General features: G+C 43.2%; 1 protein-coding gene across 8 annotated transcripts in view; it reads right to left on the minus strand.

Moving 5' to 3' along the window:
• The window catches only part of TTLL5 (tubulin tyrosine ligase like 5), a 1,306,640-nt gene that overhangs the window by 1,106,799 nt on the left and 180,681 nt on the right, over nucleotides 1-19,160 (minus strand). For all 8 annotated transcript variants that reach the window (XM_085626706.1, XM_085626705.1, XM_085626700.1 and 5 more), the window contains one exon: nucleotides 2,061-2,167. In XM_085626706.1, coding sequence (XP_085482832.1) covers nucleotides 2,061-2,167 — 107 coding nt within the window. The remainder of the gene's footprint in view (nucleotides 1-2,060; nucleotides 2,168-19,160) is intronic.

The following is a 19,160-nucleotide window of genomic DNA, read 5'->3' on the forward strand; positions in this document are numbered from 1 at the left end:
CTATAGAGAGCAAGTTATTTCAAAATATCTCTGATTTTAACGTTCAAGTAATTGAAAAGTTTGCTGCTCTTAAAGACAGACGTGCTGAGTTTAGATACAAAAAGTAAACATATGTATGTTCAATGCTGCTAGTTTCTGACCACCTGTTTAGTTGTTTGTTAAATAAAAAACACCTGTGAGGTACTCAGAAATGCATTATATCTCAAAGTCTGTTATGAAGCTCTGTGGTTATACTGAATAAGCAGCTACCTATGTTATATGACATGATCTCTTTATTACTGTAATAACTGCACTTTCTTCATTGCTTTATTAACCTTTCTGCTTTCTCAAATTTGCTTGCAAATGCACCATTTTTCCACTCTTTTTTCAAAATTTTCTCGGGGGGAGAACCCCCGCGAACCCCCCTTAGGTTGTTCGGGCTCGCTCGCTACGCTCGCTCGCTATGCTGAAGTTTGCCAAACATTTTACGCCCCACCACTTTCAAATGTCACCGTCCGCCACTGCAGTCTGGTAAAAGCTAAAGGGACAAAATCGATTGTGAGACAAAAGAAACTGAAAAGAAAATGTGCTTAGATTCTGCTTCCAAATAATTAAGATATTCTACATCATCTGGAGTTTTGCTATACGATTTAGTATCCTGCATTTTTGATCGTACTAAGCATCCCTGGTTAAGTGGTACTGACATTTGTTTCAAGGAATCCTGCTCTTTGAAAGCTTTATACCTTCCCCACAGATCTTGTCATTGTATCGTAATTTTCTGTACACAAAAGGTTAATATAAACCACAAGTCTAGATAAAATCTGTGCAAGACTAACCAGTCCACCTGACTAACAGCAACTTTTGGTTCCGTACTGCCACATCTTTAGCAGCAATATACACCTCCAACAAGCCCATGGGCTAGCAACATTATCACCTCCAAACAGCCCTCAGGGAGCATGCTATACAAACTTGGTCTTGAAAGTCACACCATAGGATATAATGATAATGATGGTATTAAAGCTTTAGTCAGAGAGATGGGGAGATGGCTCCCCAACACAATGGTCAAGAGTGGCAGGTGTTTCAGTGGTGATTGCTAAATATTCTACCGAGGATTGATCACTGTATAAAGATTTTTCAGAAGAAAGCACCAGCTGTTGGCAGCATTGCTTGCAGCCATGCAGTGGCCTCTCTGGCCAAGACTTGCACTGTAACAATGGTAGCTGGGACACAGCAGTTTTGTGAACCAAGATTACTGTGGCATTGTTTACATTTAAGCCAGTATGCTGCAGCGCAATGAACTTGCTTGTGGAGAATGTGCTTATGGAGAAGGAGAGCATTCTCTGCAGTTAAATGGCCATCTCCTTCGAGATTCTGATTGATTGCAGTGTACACAAGTCCCTCTTATACATGGTGAGAGTCTGCAGTACCGTGTGATGTTAGGATCCACATCACCAGGTGGCTCCCTTCTGCTAACTTTCCTTTTCTATTAATTCTTGAATGACTAATTCTTGAATTGTTTATATGTTCATTAAGGGGGTTTTACTAATTTGTGTTTTTGTCTACTCAGAAGGATGTCTCTTCAAGTTGGAGATCAACTGTCAAGAAAACGTAACTTTTGGGAAGGTCCTAACCAGTGTCTTTGTGCGTCATCATCACCATCTTCTGCTAAGATAGCAGCATTACTCACATTCAACCAGGCAAAAATGATAGTGTCATCAACCACCTCTGACTTGCAGAGTGGGCTAACACCATTACTCATGACTATTAGCCCTTTAGAACAGCAGAAATGCTCACTGACAATCACCCATGCAAGCTGCACCACCTCCCTACGATGAAATAACAGAACCTCTAACCATCCCACTAGGACAGTAGTATCACCTCACTTCCATCCACCCCTCTTGGCTAGCACTGCCATCACCACCACCCATGTCGAAATAGGTTTTCTGTGTTAGCAACATCATCCCAAACGTTCCACTATGGTAGCAGCATCACCCACCTCCAAGCAACTTCCTAAGTATGCAGCAGCAGAATCATTTCATACTACTCCACCACTAACCAAGTTGAATACCAGCTTCACCCACCTCCAATGTGCCGCGTGGAGCTTTCCTTCATAAGAATGGCTTCTGCATGAAAAACCATGATGGGAATCCTCCTGGAGCCGCCAGTCCAGCGAATTGCCGCATTAGAACTGCAGAAACAAACAGGTTGAAAAGCTTAGCTGCGTCAATTTGAAAGTTACCCAACACACTTGCAACAGCAGTATGGACACATGCTCCGTTAATACATTGCAATACTCACCTGCGCCATCCCCCTACGAACATATCTGGGGCTCACATCGACATCTGCTGAAAGCCCCTCTAAAATGATCCAATACACCCCTTGATGTTACAGGTCTAGAGTCCACATACAACCTTGAACCAGATTACCCATCATTTCAATCATTGCTATTGTAGGTTCAGAAGTGAATACAAATGACAATTAGGGGAGATAACTGCTTAATCAAAATTGTGATTTTAGGAGAACATTTTGATTTTATTATTTAAATTCACGATCAGCGTATCAGAGCAAACCCATGTGTCAGTTTACAGTAAGAAGCAAAGAGCAAGCTCAATACTCTTTTATGCATACATTAATAACTTGTCCATTGAACAATCCACTGTTCATGAATAATACAAAGAAATATGTAGCCCTATGAAGTCAGAGGTTGCACCCTCAAAACTCACAGTCATTCCCATAAGGTCTACAGTATATAGTGGGTACAGTAAGCACGCTCCTCTGATTTAATTTTTCTTTGATGAGAAGCTGTATTTTCCTCTTACACGTGGCTAGAATTTCTCTACAAGGTGCTTGGTTGGATGACAGAGGACAAGATACTGGCAATGGTCACCTGGAGGCTCCCTTGAAATGGTAAACAAGCACTGAATGAATACTTGTTTAAAGACTCTGCTTGTTCAAGACAAGAACCTTACTTGGGATTTCATTCTAAGATGGTGACTGCTATGACAAGTTTTTCCAATTGATCATGGTAGCCACATTTCCTGTTCCCGTTTTGTTACTTCCTGTTTCTCATGCAGAGTATTTAATGCAAGAAGAGCTTCTCAACGCAGTTGAAGAGTATTTGTTGACCGGTTCATTACCTCCTTATCAACTATTTTAGGCCGATTTATATTTTTTCATTCCAAGCTCAATTCAGTGGCACCTTCAGCTCTCTTTGCTATATTTGCTCAGTAGTGTTTCAGCAATTTCTCCTAGGAATTTGCTTCAGTCTTTCGTTGGCTTAAGCCATTCTTTCTGAATCCTGCCTTAAAACACTGGATCTTCATCTCTACTTCTGGATGTGTTAATGCCTTTGAAGTTTTTCCCTCTTGTATGGGATTCCTTTTTACAGATGCTAGCTCTTAAAATGTATATTTCAAATGTGGAGCAAAGTACCTATTGGAGGGTGCCACCCCTACCTCGGATAAGCCAAGCCAAGCTCAAAGGAACTTGTTCTGCATGAGATCGTTGATATCTGATTGTCGAAATAAGGATATGTTTCAGGACGCTAAGGTCAAATGCACTTGTTCCATGTGAAGCTGTTGATATCTGATTGTGGCAATTATGTAAAATGTGAAACCATTTAATTGCTCTCCCGGTCTCATTAAATGGTCTGTGGAAGCAACACCCTGACTTTTGTGATCCAAAAATCACTTCTGCAATCACTTGCAAATGTCCTTTTAGGGCAGATAAATCAGAAAAGCTTCCATATTTTCCATCAAATGTACATAAAGCTTTCATGGAAGTCATTCACAAGTTTTTCGATTGCATTTTTCATTTAGAGGAAATGGTACACACTAGATTCGATTTCTAACTTGTGCCCATTAAAATACAATATACCAAAAATCAATACTTTAGTTGTCCTGAGTATAATTGGACAACAGCTATAATTCAGTCTAAGGATCATATGGTGTTTGGGCAAACAAGGTATTTTTGTCCGCACAAATCAGGGAATTAGCATATATTAATAGCAAACAATGGATAAAACAATCCCTCATCTATAATTTTTCGAAGTATTAAAATGACACTGCTGAAGAATGTACTTTAAACCGCTCCAGATAATCTTCTGCCTGAGCATTTCCTCAGATAATTTTGAAGAAAATGTCTAAAAATTATTTGAAACAAATAATACTTTTTGGTTTCAGAGGTTTTTTTGTAGACCGTTTGGCACTTTATTTACAAAGATCACAAAACGGTTCCCATCTGAATTCCTATTAAATTGTGACTGGTTGCTGCGGAACAAAAATCTAGCCCACTTTTCCATCTAGTTGTATGCCAACTCCCTTTACCCCTAACATCCAGCATGCAAGCACAGGTGTAGATGTATTGTTAGTGCAGTGAAGATAGTCAAATAGAAAACTATGTCTCCCACTCTTATAAATCGGCACCACAGTATTCTCATCAAAAACAGGAAATCAGGCTTTATTATAACGGTCAAAGGTAAATATCACAAGTATGTGCTTGATTACAGAATTACAAATACATTTTAGTTAGAAATTCCCTTACTACTCAATTGATCAACTACCTCCTAATTCTCAGAATCTTTCCACACTTGAAAATAAAAATCCTTCTCCACAATATCAATTACCTTGGTATCTATTTGATGAGGAATGAAGCCGGTGTTCAGAAATCACAACAGGATTTCTCGATTTGAGGATACCCATACTAATAGACACCAAACCCTTTCCTCTATTAATCTTCAGTATCAATAACCTAGGACACTAGTGCACACTACACAGATTTGAACCACATTGAAAAGACATATGGGTTAGACCAGGGGTCTTCAAACTGTGGGGCGCGACCCCCAGGGGGGCCGTGGAGCGATGCAAAGGGGGTCGTGCCTTCCCAGTCACACTTCTTCCCAGGCCCAAGGGCTTCAGCCCCCCTTCTTCCTCCGTCCTGTGTCTCAGCCCGGGCTGCTGCAGTGCAACTCGAGCTGCTGTGGGCTGGGGGCAGTGTCTGGAGTCTTATCTCCGGCAAGTTTTTCACAGGTCTTTAAAGACCATTTGCATTTTTACATGCCTTTGTAAACTGGTTACAGAGGCTTAGTTTTTTTCCTGGTTCCAGTACCCCCTGGGTCCCCACTCGGCCTATTCCTTGCATTTGTATTTTACATTTACTGCTGTAGTGTAAGAATGCATTTGATGAAAAGGAATATAAAGTAGGGTTGCTAAAAGAAAAATGCCATGCCATGTTTTGTTTAAAGATCCTGTAAAGATCTCCTCTTGACACTAAATAGACTTATAAATAAAAAAGTATGTATGCATTCGGTATGTGACTTTTCTGTCTTTGTTCTCTTTATCAGTATCATTGAGGCAGCCCTAGAACACAATTAAAAGTGCTTTCTATTTATATTTGCTGTTCGAAGTATGCACAGATAAGTGCTGAAAATACAGCTTTAGGTGACTGCTTATTTTTGTACCGACTGGGCCATCAAAATAATCTGCTGGCAACCCCAACCATAGGACTTTAAGTTTTTTGCAGGATCAGCACATTATTTATTTCCTTCACCCTCGATCCCCGATTAATGCCGCAATAGTTTAACTTAGATCTTAAACTCTACGCCGCCTTCAATAACATGCTGAGTTACTTCATGGGTCTGGGAATGCAACCTGCATTCAGACAACTCATTCCTCATTCTCGCCCTCCACTTTCACGTTCACCCTGCACTCACAGCGATCACAATGCACTCACACTGATCACCATGCACTCACACCATTCACCCGCTTACCCTGCACTCACAATGCACTTGCGCTGTTCACCCTATACCTCACCCTGCAGTCACACAAGTACCCTACTCATCCTGCACTCATGTGACACTTCACTCACCTGTTCCCCTCACTGCTCAATATGCAACTCACTCAAACAAGCCCATCAGTAATCATACATTCATTCATCCCATTCTGAACTTGCATCCGCACGTAAATTCATACGCCACCTCACTCACCCGGCAGTCACTCCTCTTGCCCTACTCTCACACTGTTGCATCGCTCACCGTGCACTCACATGGGCACTCTTGTCACCCACACAGTGCAGAGGGTTAATGTGCCTGCTACAAAGAATATGTACCATGCAGATCACAGAAATGAGTGTGAGTAAACTATGAGTAGCGCTATAAAAAAATTAAATGTTTGTCAGAAAGGTGCTATAGAGAGATGAGGTGCATTGTTGGTGAGTGCAGGTTTAGAAATTTTTGTCAGGAGGGGGTCCTTACGCCTCAAAATGTTGACAGGGGGGTCTCGGCATCCAAAAGTTTGAAGACCTCTGGGTTAGACTGGTATTCCTGATAAAAAATCTCTATCAAATCTAGATTTGTAAGAGTAACTATCAAGAAAAAAATGTCAACCAATTTTTTTAATTCTTCTTCGAGGTACAATCCATCACCCCTTACACCAAACAGTCCACTAGAGACCCAGACCACCACAAATTCTTTATGTCAAATTCTGTTTATTGGTTTTTACTTTGAGAGTGAAACAGAAATGCAGTACACATACAACAGTTGTCAAATGCAAGCCAAGAGTTACAGATCTCACATGTAGGTTACAGCTTGTTCACGAGGTCTATGGCATAGAACATTTTGGAATCAATACAATCATATCTTGTTGCATTTAGTATTCTGCAATTATCCGTCAATCCACCCTCCGAAGAGAGTAACATGAAAAGGAAACTTAACATACCTAACAAACCAACAAAACCGTGATGTCATGGGGCAAATAATAATGTGGTGTTCATAAGAGTTGAGCTGTTGGGCCCCTACTAGGGCCACCAGCAAGCTGCCCGATGCCAACTGTGCTGCTGTGGAATTAGATATGGAACAGGTTGAGAGCCTTAAGCTGTGGGGCGCAAGCCATTAGTGGTAGCCTTCCGACAAGTAGCTCACCAGCGGGGACCATATGTATTCAAAGCCTTTTCTGGTGTCGTCTACTATGTCGGTTATGCGTTCCAGCGCCAACGCCCTCCAAAGCCTCGCGTGCCATTGGGTTAAAGATGGTGCCTCTTATTTTGTCCACCCACAAACTCTTTAAAACATTCGGACATGTTGGAATTTCATCTAACTACAGTAGTTGATAAAGTAAATTATCAACTACTCACATTTAAGATTCTAAAACCAGAAACGTAATGTTAGTGCCTCATAATAACACCTGAATAGCCAACATAAAAAAAATTCTCATAGCCCAATGGCTGGGTTCTTTTTCCTAGATTCAACAGTGATAAAATATGAAAGACCATGTTAAGCATAAAGATGGCGAAGTTCAATCCATTCAACACGGTCATTACAAAGACTACAATGAAAGGCACAAGACTGGTTATTCTTATCATTATTTTGTTAGGAGGCAATTTTAGCATCCTTCTATAACAATAACCTTTGTTTTTGAGGGACTGTATAATTTTACTGACAGATTAGCTTGGATGCAGCCCAAACACAATTTAAAACTGATAGTCAGTGAATACAAGATATCACCCAATACTCAGTCTGCTGTAGCTGTTTATTTTGGAAAAAGATAGCGGTGTCACCAAGTAGTCTCCCAGGTGACCTTTTTTCGATGGTACAATATTAACAGTATGACCTTGCGCTACAAACATTTTCTTCTACCCAACTCTTCTACATCTTTACCAAAAAATGTGTAAGAACCCAGATCAGGAAGGTTAAGAAATCCTAGTACATTTAAATTGGAGAGTTTCCATACACTAAGCAAATAAGCACAATGATCACTATACATTTTACAAGATCATCACCGTGAGAGATACAGGGGTATTGGTGCATGGGTCAAACCACCACTTGGGGAAAATCCTCACATTTACAACATCTGAATGGTTTTAAAATGCATATTTCATGAAAACTAAGAAGCATGAAAATCACCCGTCTACACTGCCTGTGATCTTTTTTCCACGTTCAACATTATTGTTAAAATGTGTCAAAATGTAATCTTGAACTTTAGGTTTCATTTCTCTTTTTATAAATGTGTTAAACTTTTTGGTTGGATTTCTCCCTAGAACTAGCCATACCATCAGACTGGTGAAAGACAATCCACATGTACCTGCCTGCAATTTGCTGCTTTCTTTTGGATGAGAAGTGGTTTAGATGTACCAGAACCAAATGAGTCATTTTATTATGAAATATCATTCGCTTTTCAAACTATTGCAATCGGGCAGGGCAGGGGTGAAGGTCCTCAGATTGCAATAAATGAAGTACCACCCTGGTATTCCCATATGTTTTTTTTTTTAAATGCCGAGGAATTTCTGATAGATAGCACACACCCAAATTATAAAGTGTCCCAGGATGCAGTGCACACAATTGATTGACTTATTCCAGTTTTATGTAGTTCAAATTAAAATATATGTTAGATGGATATACTAAAGTCCACTGGAAGCCAGGAAGATGCAAGAGTAATGCCACTGTTCTAGTGTTTTGTTAACCATAGTGTCTTGCCGGACTCCACTATACCTTTGGTGGAGGCATATTTCTATACTTCTTATTGATGTGTGTATCCTCTGTAACCTATGTTTCATTTGTCCTGTAGTTTGTTTTCTCTACTGTTTTGTTTCTTGGCATCATGTTTCCCGCTGTACAGAGACTTACTCGACCAGCGGGCAAGACGCACCACACCTGACAATGGTAACGCCACACCTGGTAACAATTCTTTAAGTTACTGATCCCTTTCAATAACCGGCCACCTCCTCTGGTCAGTCTCTATCCAGGCAAGCAGAGGAGGGTAGGTTAGTTGCACTCCCGCGCCGATACCCCATGAGTAAAGCTGCATCTCCGTAATGCTTTCTTACCATTGGAAAACTTGTTCCCCTGGGCACTTTACTTTTAAACTTTGAGATTTAACACCTTGATTTATAGTTAGCAACTGTGTGATAACCTCTGCCTCTTGATCAATGTGGGAATCCTAACCGATTCATAGGGTAAGACCCTTTTACTTACACCTATGGATACCCTATTACTTATTACATACTTTGCTGAGTGACACCATCACCGATTGAAATTATGTTGTGTCTCACGTATGTCCACTTATGTGTCCTGCCATTATGTGTACCAGTATGTTTTCTTCACTTTTCTCATGCTGTGGTGACTGGTTAGCGTCACAACGAGCATGCGCATTTCTGCTGTGGGAGACACCACTATTGAGCATGTTGGACAAGCGATCATGATGATGCATTGATCCATGCAGCCTAATAAATTGCACATTTTATATTGTTTATTTTGTATTTCTTATGTTTGTCCTTTAGGTTGGACGGTTAGTTTTTTAATCTCCTTGAATCAGATATCTTCTAGGAGAATACCTATGCTACATAACAGGTGTTAAGTGTGGGGTAGGGCTGCACATGGCCTTTCTTTTAGGTCCTGAAGAAACGTCAAGGATCCTTTTGGGCCATCAGACACGAAACATGTCGACCTGACCACTCTCACTGTTTCAGAATACTGGGTAGATTATCAGCCTACAGTAGCCCTAACCTTATCATGTTTATTTAACCTTGGCACTGCTGCGCCGGCCCTACAAGGAGCACTCCCGATGATGAAGCATGACACCGCCAGGGATGTGTGAGGATACCAATAAGTAATCCATAGGATTTCTTCTTCTCCGTCCCACCTTACATTTCTTTCTTGATAGGAACAGTACCTTCCTAGTTTGTTATATTACTGATTTCGGAGCCTGGGTACTGGACCTTTATTGGCTCCTAGCCCCCCCCCCCCACCTTTTTGTTTAAATTAAAGCATGCTTCCTACCACATACTCTCAACATGGCAGTAATTCTAACCCATCTGTGGTAATCCCACTCCATCATTATACATTGAGCACACGCTCCCCCTTGTGTAAAATGGCTACAATCTACAACACTGGCACATTCCCAGCCCCCCTTGAAAATTAGCTTTGTTGCATCCTCCCCAGTGTGCGGTAATGTATCTTTTCCTAGCTAAACCCCATTAAGTCTGAACAGGAAGTTGCACCATGGTGGAAGTACATGGCCAAATCCTAAAAGAAATGTAACATTTTTATTTTTTAGTGGAAACCACCATGAGAGCAGCCAATACAAATGCGGAGTTAAATAAACACACTGTAAGAAGTTAAATCAAGAAAAACTAAAGAGAAGAAAACCATTCATAACTTTCTGGTGGGCTGTCATACATAATCAATGACATTTCAGTTCTCTCGATGAGGTCTTTAGGTTGTAGGTTGCTCAGTTGGTGTATCCAAAGAAACCCCTTTGTAGTAGGTTTCGATTGCCATCTTAGCCTTCTTGCTTTTGTGTTTTTTAATGTATTCAATTGTTTATAAAGTCTTCCTACTTTTAATTTTTACATGGAAACTCAGCTGTCATATTGTGATATCAGCTGATGATTTGGGGAACTGTTTGCATATGTTGCATTTGTGTTTAAGTATTCTGGTTTTGTTTTTGTGTTTATCCAGATAGATTTCTCCACAAAGATATTTTGGACGTTAGATACAGTTTTTGGTGTTCTTAAGTTTGAACACTTGAAGAGTCTGAGAATGTTGTATGCTGTTTCATAAATCTACTGCAATTATAACAATTCAAACATGGTAGTGTTACACAAGGCAGCAATAAATGCTTTGATGTCCTGCCTTGATACTTCTTGTTTTTGCATGCGATTTCCTTCACATTTGGGTGTCTGGTGTAAGTGAACAGTGGGGTTCTTTGGGAAATGGCCCATGATTTCTACAAAGTGGATATGACAACCTGTTACTGTTCTTTAAGTGCTCCAAGTTTTTCTAATGTTGCCCAGCAAAGCACCAAGCTCTTTTAGTCAAGGCGCACATCCGAAACGTTCTCCACTCACAACAGGGAATCCATGTTACTGGAAGTCTACGGTTGGTGGCAGCTGATTCAAATTAAAGAAACAAAGCCATTTTCCCTCTGGTTGGTGCCCCAGCCCTCTTCCATAAATTCTGCTCACTCTCCCTTGGGTCATAAATATGGTGAAGAGACAGAGAGACAGGTAAGAACAAAGGGGTGGAGGAAGAAAGAAGGAAAAATGGGAAGGGGGTAGGTAGAAAGGGTGGACAAGACAAGCGAGCAAGGATGAAAAAAAGAGGGGGGAGAATGTGTGTGTAGTCTGTTATTAGACATGTGGTACTAGAAGTTAATGTGTTGTGAATGGTGTCCTATAGAAGATGTACTGATTGCTGTATAAAATTGTGGATCTTTAGGATGCTTCCCGTCTCCTTTTGAGTGGACATGACAACTTACATCCTGATGTTGCTCAGTCTTTGGCCTGAAATGGCCAGGGTAATGCGTATCCTTTCACATCAGGCCCAAGAACTCTGTGATAAACAGTTCAAGGCAGGTCGCAGGCAAAATATTTCAAGGTGTTGACCTTTTTCAATGGTTCAGTCTAAAGTATTTAACTGCTTCAGTTTATTTTGGATTATACCTTGCCCGAGAAGATGCATTGACCATCTAATTTTCTATGGTGTGTTCATTTTAACGGCTCTACTTTGCTTTGATTAAATAAACAATATAGCTCAGACTAGGCATTACGTTTTTGTGTGTGTAATCAAACGTCCTGCAAGGGGTTATGGAAAGCATTATATTAACACCCGTAAGATAACAGAACATGTGTCTTATGATATTGGCGCTCCAAGCTGTCCATCACCTATTGAAGTAAGCCTTGTTTTCGCACCCACACAGCCCTTGGAGAGTCCAGTGTACAAAGTGGGTAACCTGACTTTTCAATTAGGATAGTAGCTATTGAGGGTATGTGACAATAGTGCTAACTACTAATAAATCCAGTTAGTGAACAGTAAAAAAGAATTGCCACAGGACTCAGAGAAAAGGCCTTACACATAAGGTGCCCTATCATTGTGTCACCGACTGTCTGAACTGAGAACACCTCCAGATTGTGGAAATCTGAACTACCTCTACCTTGACTGTGGAGCTTCTACAGATTGTATTCTTACTAGTATACACTGTGCCTGTGCTGTGCAACTAGGTTTTTGCTTTACAATTGCCCCATCATTTAAAAAAAAATTGTACTGATAGTCGTATACAGCTTAGAGGAGGCATTGAAGTTGCAGACAGCATCCTACATTAACATTTTCATCACCTCTCTCAGTTGACCATTGAGAGTCATGGAGCTCCCTCTTAACTTGAATACTGTTGTCCGTCATAAGTGGTTGTCATACTGCAATAAGATGCAGTGTTGGTAGGAGCTGATATATAACCCTGTACAGGATAATTACAGGAGTACACCTGCCACCTGTCTTCCCAGAAAAAATATTATCTCTGCCTAATTGTCTCTCAAGCAGGCCAGAATCCTACACCTCTAGGCGGGCAGGCTCAACTTTTTCAAATTTACTTAAAGTATTTGACTGGCTTGCACAATGCCATCAGCATTCCCAGTCATCATTCTCTACTGATGTAACTACGCACTGGAAATCTTCCCCATCTCAACCATAAGATCAGCCCATTCAACTGGCTCTGCAGCTCTCCTACTAATTCATGCCCCAGTTAACTACCTCATGTACTATTGTGTATTACCCTGGTTTTCCCCACAGTGGACTGTATCTATCCATTGTCCCTATTCATCAGTAACCTAGATACGTGGTCAACCCTCAGCTCTGAAAAGCTCCCTTTCACCGACATTCAAATGTTGACACAGCTGATAATCATGGAATCCATGCAAGACATGTAGGCCAAGTGCTTTGTTTGCGATCTTGCTACCTAATGCATGGTCAATCACTTCAGTGCCTTACAGAACTTGCATATCAAATCTCTTGAGCTTCCTCTATCCCACATTCCAGTATGGCCAAAGTTCATATTGAGCAATGCAAAGTCTTCAAACATCCAAGCTGTTGTTCACATTTCTTCTTCCAGAGCCCAAGACCCATGTTGTGTCAGTTCGGAAAAGCACCTATCCTTCACGTTGCACTATTGGAAGTTAATCTCGCATGTTTTCCATTTCCAACTCTGGGTGCTCAAAGTTATAGAATATGTTCTTTATTTTAATAATTCACATTTCCTCCACCGCTGTAGTATGCTGTGGCTCTTTTTCTCCTCGTTAAGTCCACATGCAAAAGTGCCTTGAAAGTGTATCTTCCTGCTTTTCAGGACTTAAGCAATTTGTGTCAGGATCTTTCTTTTTATCAGCATTAAGGGGGGAGAGTTATGCAGTAATATCTGTATGAGCCTGTATATCTTTATTTGTATGATTAATTAAAATCATTACAAAATACTCTATAAAAAGACAATGTAAGCAGGCGAGCATTTAAAAAGTATTTGTATATGTTAATAACATACAAATTTAAAATGTTAATGTCGGAACCTATGGGCGAGGCACGCATGTCATAACATTCGTCTTGTTAAAAACGTGGCTGGGCTCCTAAGGTGCATAAGGTGGTTTGATAAAATGCTATTAGGACCTCGCAAGTCTCTGAAGAGCAGGCGTGAATGGGATCCAGGGAGCCATAGGATTTCTCTATGATGTTATTTGGGTCCCTAGGAAAGCATAAAGTCAATAAAGCACCGAACTGTCTAGTTCCTCGCTGTCGCAGGCGCAGGGTTCACTGAAGCATTGTTTGAGCACCCGGAAAAGCATAGGGTATATAAGGTGCTGTTTTGACTAGTTACACACCAGTCACAGTACAGTTCACGGGCCTTTGCTGGGTGGTCCAGTCCGCATGAGGTGCATTCAATCTGATGCAGTTGGACTTGGAGGGTGAAGATTGTTCAGTGATTTCTGAAATGCCTGCATGAATTTCATAAATCTCCCTGCCAGGATGGGGTGTTCAGTTGAAAAATAGGCAATCACAGCAAGCGTGCAGGAGCGAATGCCCAGAGCCAGGAACTGTGGTTTCAAAAGGACCTGTCTTTCTTTCAGGAGGGCCGGGCAAACACAGGTGATATGCACAAGTGTTTCCTTACAAGAATGGTAGAGCCTACAAAGACTGTTTAGCCTTTCTCTTTGGTTTGTTGGCAGGCAATCCAGGGTCGGTGACTCCCCAAGCCTGTTTCGAATAAGTTGTTGTTTGAGCTGCGTTGACATGCATATGTTTGTAATCAGGTGTGGCCCCAGTTTGGTGTAGCTACCGACCAGGCGAGTGAGCGTGAAGCTGTTTTCTGTTTATCGACTAGCCAAGATACCTGATGTGCCATTTTGGTGATTAACTTTTTGAAGTTGGCATGGGAAGTGCGCGGTGCGCATAGACCAGCCGCCTGAAAGTTCTTTAACGATTGGTCCAGGTAGTTCTGTGCAGTGGAGCGGCCTAGCTTGCCAGTGCCTGAAGTGCAGAGCTTGGAACAGCAGCTTGTCTTTCTATTATTTGACTGTACAAGCCGAATTCAAGCAGGGTTTGCACTGGAGAGGCACTTTTGGATAGACAAAAGATTTTTTAAAGTGTTTACTACTAACTTATCCATCAAGAGGAAGCCTCCGCCGAATCATAACATAGGGTGGGCAATAGCTTGGCATGGATAACCTTCATTAGAGGTACAAGAGTGGGACCATGGAGCTTTTTTAGATAGCTTGAGGAATGAGTGTTGCAGCGTGGCTGATTTAGATTTTATGGCTTCTTTATGTAGTATAAGGATCCACGGTTGTATACATAACACCCAAGTACTTGTAATCCGCAGTATTGCTGATGGGCAAATCATTTAGATGCCACTGGCCTGGATTGTTTTTCTTACTTTCTATGGTCATGGTCTTTCTTTTAGCAAGGTTGATGGCAAGCTCGTTCTGAGTCATGTAGAAATGGAGTGTGTCCAGGCTCAGCTGAAGCCCCACTCTGGTTACAGGTAAGTAACTAATCCTTCTCTTCCAGGGGATCCTCATCAATAGTCATAAGCACTAGAATAGAATAGCGAGCCTCACCTCATTCGCTGAGGGCAAAGGAAAAATAATTTACAATCAAGCTCAGACAACTAAACTTGATAATTCAGACATTTCTGTTATCTGAACAGGTTTCTAAAGGAGGCCTGGCCTACTTGAGTATCTGCCCTGGAGTCGGATTCAAGACAATAATGCCTTGTGAACGTATGCACCGATCTCCAGGTTGCTGCCTTGCAAATTTCTGCCATTGGAACATCATGCAAGAAAGCTACTGGAGCTGCTTTTCCCCTAGTGGAGTGTGCTTTAGGTGACAACAATAGGGGCGTATTCGCCAGCTGGTAGGCCAATTTTATACAAGACACTATCCATCTGGAAATGGATCTCTTGGTAGCTGGAAAACCTGTTCTCATGAAACCATAATTTAAAAACAATTGGTCTGATTTTCTGATGACCTTAGTTCCCTCTAGGTAGAATTTAAGCACCCTCCTAAGGTCTAATGAATGGAGTGACCTCTCCGCAGGAGTTGCGGGATTGGGAAAAAATGATGGCAAAGAAATCATTTGATTAATATGACAATCAGATACCACTTTTGGCAGAAAAGCAGGGTGAGTCCTCAATACTACTCTGTTGTGGAGAAAGACAGTATAGGGCTCTTTGGAAGATAGCGCTTGGATTTCGCTTACTCTACGCGCTGATGTAATCGCGAATAAGAAAGCGGTCTTCCATGTCAAATGTTGCAGCGTGGATTTATGGATGGGCTAGAAAGGAGGACCCATCAACTTAGAGAGGACCAGATTCAACTCCCAAGGAGGAGAAGGAGGTCGAACAGGGGGATGAACCTTCTTCAACCCCTGTAGGAAATCCTTGACCACCTGCAGTTGAAAAAAGGAAGGCTGGCTTGGAGACTTTCTGTAGGCCGTAATAGCCACTAAATGTACTCTGATTGATGAATATTTCAACCCTGATTGAGCCAAGAACAGGAGGTAAGGCAGAATAACCTCCTCCTGCCCTGTGGTTGGACTAAAGTTATTACGAGTGCACCACAGGTAGAATCGCTTCCACTTAAAGGAATACGAAGCCCTTGTAGAAGGTCTCTTTGCTTCCTTTATTATGCGCATACAGTCCTGCAGCAAGTTCAAATGTCCATATTGCAGGACCTCAGGTGCCATGCTGCCAAGTTCAGTGAGGGAAGGTTGGGATGTAGGATCTTCCCGTCCATCTTGGTTAGCAGATCCGACCTGCACGGCAGCATCTTGTGGGGGTGCATCGACAGTTGTAACAGATCCGGGTACCACCATTGTCGAGGCCAGTCCGGGGCTATCAGGATCATTGGCATGTTGGACCGGATGAGCTTGGACACCACCTTCGGTATCAGAGGCAGGGGAGGAAAGGCGTAAGCAAATATTCCGGACCAGTCCATCAAAAGAGCATTCCCCTTCGTCCCCGGACGGTGGAACCTGGAGGCGAAGGCGTGGCATTTTTTGTTTAGATCGTCTGCGAACTAATCTATGGAAGGCTTGCCCCACTGACGGAAAATGTCTGTCACTACCTCGTCGTTTAGCACCCAGTCTGACTGATCTTCGAAGTGCCGACTGAGCGCGTCCGCTCGCACGTTTTGCTCCCCTGGAAGGTGCACTGCTGTGACGGAGAGGCCTCGGGCTAGAAGCCAATGCCATATCTTTTGAGCTTCCAGGGAGAGAGGACGAGAGCGCGTACCACCCTGTTTGTTGAGGTAATACATGGTGGTTGTGTTGTCTGTCTGGACGAGGACTGAGTTGGACATGATCGAAGGCCGAGAAGCTTTCAGGGCTAGATGCACGGCCCGCAGCTCTAACATGTTTATGTTGTAGGATTGCTCCTTGAGAGACCACGAACTTGCATTTGCAGGCAATCCATGTGCGCCCCCCATCCTTGAAGCGATGCATCCGTTACCAAGGACTGGGTGGGCACAGGCTGGTGCAAAGGGACTCCCAGTAGGAGGTTCCGTGGACGAGTCCACCACAGAACAGATGTCTTTGCTGTTTGTGAAAGCACAACCCAGTCTTCCTAGAAACCGGTAGTCTGGTCCCACTTGTCCTCCAGATCTTGTTGTAGAGGCCTCATTCTCAGCCTGGCGTTGGGAACGAGGAATATGCAAGCTGCCATTGACCCCAATAGGGACGCTACTTGCCGGATCGTCTGCGTGAGTGGTCTGGAGAAGAACTTTGCACTTCTGCTGAATTGATAAAGGTCTCTGCTCTGAAGGAAACGCTTTTCCTAGGTTTGTGTCTAGGACGGAGCCTAGGTAATGGATCACTTGTGTCGTCTGGTAAACTGATTTTTCCATATTTACATGCAGGCCTAGCTTGCGAAGCAGAGCCAGGCACACATGGAAGTCGCTCTTTACCTGCTGAGGAGGTGGCCCTTTCAAGAGCCAATCGTCCAAGTATGGGTATACAAACAGCCCTCTTCTGTGAAGAGCTGCCGCTACCACCGCCATGCACTTGGTAAAGACTCGTGGGGCAGATTTTAGCCCGAAGGGCAACACTCTGAATTGGTAGTGATTGTTGCCGACCATGAATCGCAGGAATTTGCGATGACGAGGAGTCACAGGAATGTGGAAGTACGCATCCTGGAGGTCCACCGAGCACATCCAGTCACCTGCTTGCAGATGTGGACATACTTGATGAAGCGCCAGCATGCAAAATTTTTCTTTTAAAATGAGCTTGTTTAGAGACCGCAGGTCCAGGATTGGCCTAAACTTGTGCTCCTGATCTCTTTTTGCCACAAGGAAGTACCTGGAGTATACTCGTTTTCCTCGCTGCAAAATGGGATCTTTTTCTATGGCCTTTTTTCGTAGAAGCGCCACCACTTCCCGATGTAGTAATTTTAGCTGGTGAGGACGAGATTTTTTCGGAGGAATGTCCTTCGGAGACACACGGAAACATAGTGCGTATCCATTGCGCAGTATATTGCGCACCCAACGATCTTTCGTTACGTTGCACCACTCTCTCAGATGTTGCGAAACACTTCCTCCCACTGGAGTGGGCAACGGCGTCAGAGGAAGCTCTGGCTCATTGTTTTCCTGTAGGTCGAGTGGTGGAGGAGGATTGTTGTTGGCTACCCCCTCTACCTCTGGTAGACTTTCGACTCTGAAATTGCGATCACCCTTGGTTGTTGCCTTGGGACCACTGAGGGGTTTGAACCCTCTGTTGGAATCCCTTGCGTTGGGTGGGCCTGTACCTTCTTCGGAACTCCTTTTTCTTTTCTAGCCCCACCGCCTTCAAAGTGTCCAGCTCGGCCTTCATCCGAGCCATTTCTTCATCCGTGTGGGAGCCAAATAATGAAGAACCCGAAAAAGGCAGGTTAAGGATCCTCTGCTGAGCATCCGGTTAAAGGGCTGTAAGCCAGAGCCAGGCGGACCTTCTCGCACAAATTCCATGTGCATATGCATGTGCTGATAGCGTGGCACCATCCGCTGCAGTGCTAATCATCTGATTAGCTACCAAGGAACCCTCCGTAACGATCTCTTCAAAGTCATTCTGGTCTTCCTTTGGCAGCTTTTCTTTGAACCGATCCAGAGTCCCATAAGGATCGGTCGTATCGACCTAATAAGGCCGCTGCACTCGAGACTTTGAGAGAAGAGGCTGCCGAGCCAAAAACTTTTCGCCCCCAAGAGTCCTGTGACTTACTCTCCTTGTCCGGAGGGACCAACACATGGGAAGACACCATGTGTGTCTTACGTGCTGCTGCAACTATGACAGAATCTGCAAGTGGATCCGCCATAGAACACAGGGTCTGTATCCGCCGGCTTGTATTTCTTCAGGATTCTGGCCGGAGCGGCCTTAATCGTTGAAGGGGTCAGAAAAATGTCCATTACTGGTTCCATAAGGCCAGGAACCATAGGCAGCAACGGACGCGAGGCAGATCTTTGGTGCAGCGTCTCGAAGATCACTGTAGTTGCGACCTGGGGAGTGGACATTGCAATATTAAGCTTCTGAGCCCCTCTCTGCAGCACATCCTGATAGGTGTTAATATCATCTATCAGGGATACTCGCGACTGAGGGCTGTCCGATAGAGTAGGCAAGTAGTCTCTCTTAGATGAATGGGTGGAGGAAGATGACCGTGAGGGAGACCTCCTTCTGTGGTGATGTGACGCAGGAGGCCTACGCTCCCGAGATCTACCTGCACGGTGGTGACGTACCAGCGAAGGCGATCTATCCACCTCCTGGACTAATCTTTGCAGAGGGGACCTGTGAACCGGGCTTGTGTACTCCGCCTGCCTTCTTGCTGCTCCCGCCGGAGTCTTACTCCAGTGATGCACTGGTAAAAGCCATCTGGGAGACAGATGTATCGACGGAGAGTTGTAATGCGAC

This window comes from Triturus cristatus, chromosome 9, assembly GCF_964204655.1.
Source record: "Triturus cristatus chromosome 9, aTriCri1.1, whole genome shotgun sequence".
NCBI lineage: Eukaryota > Metazoa > Chordata > Amphibia > Caudata > Salamandridae > Triturus > Triturus cristatus.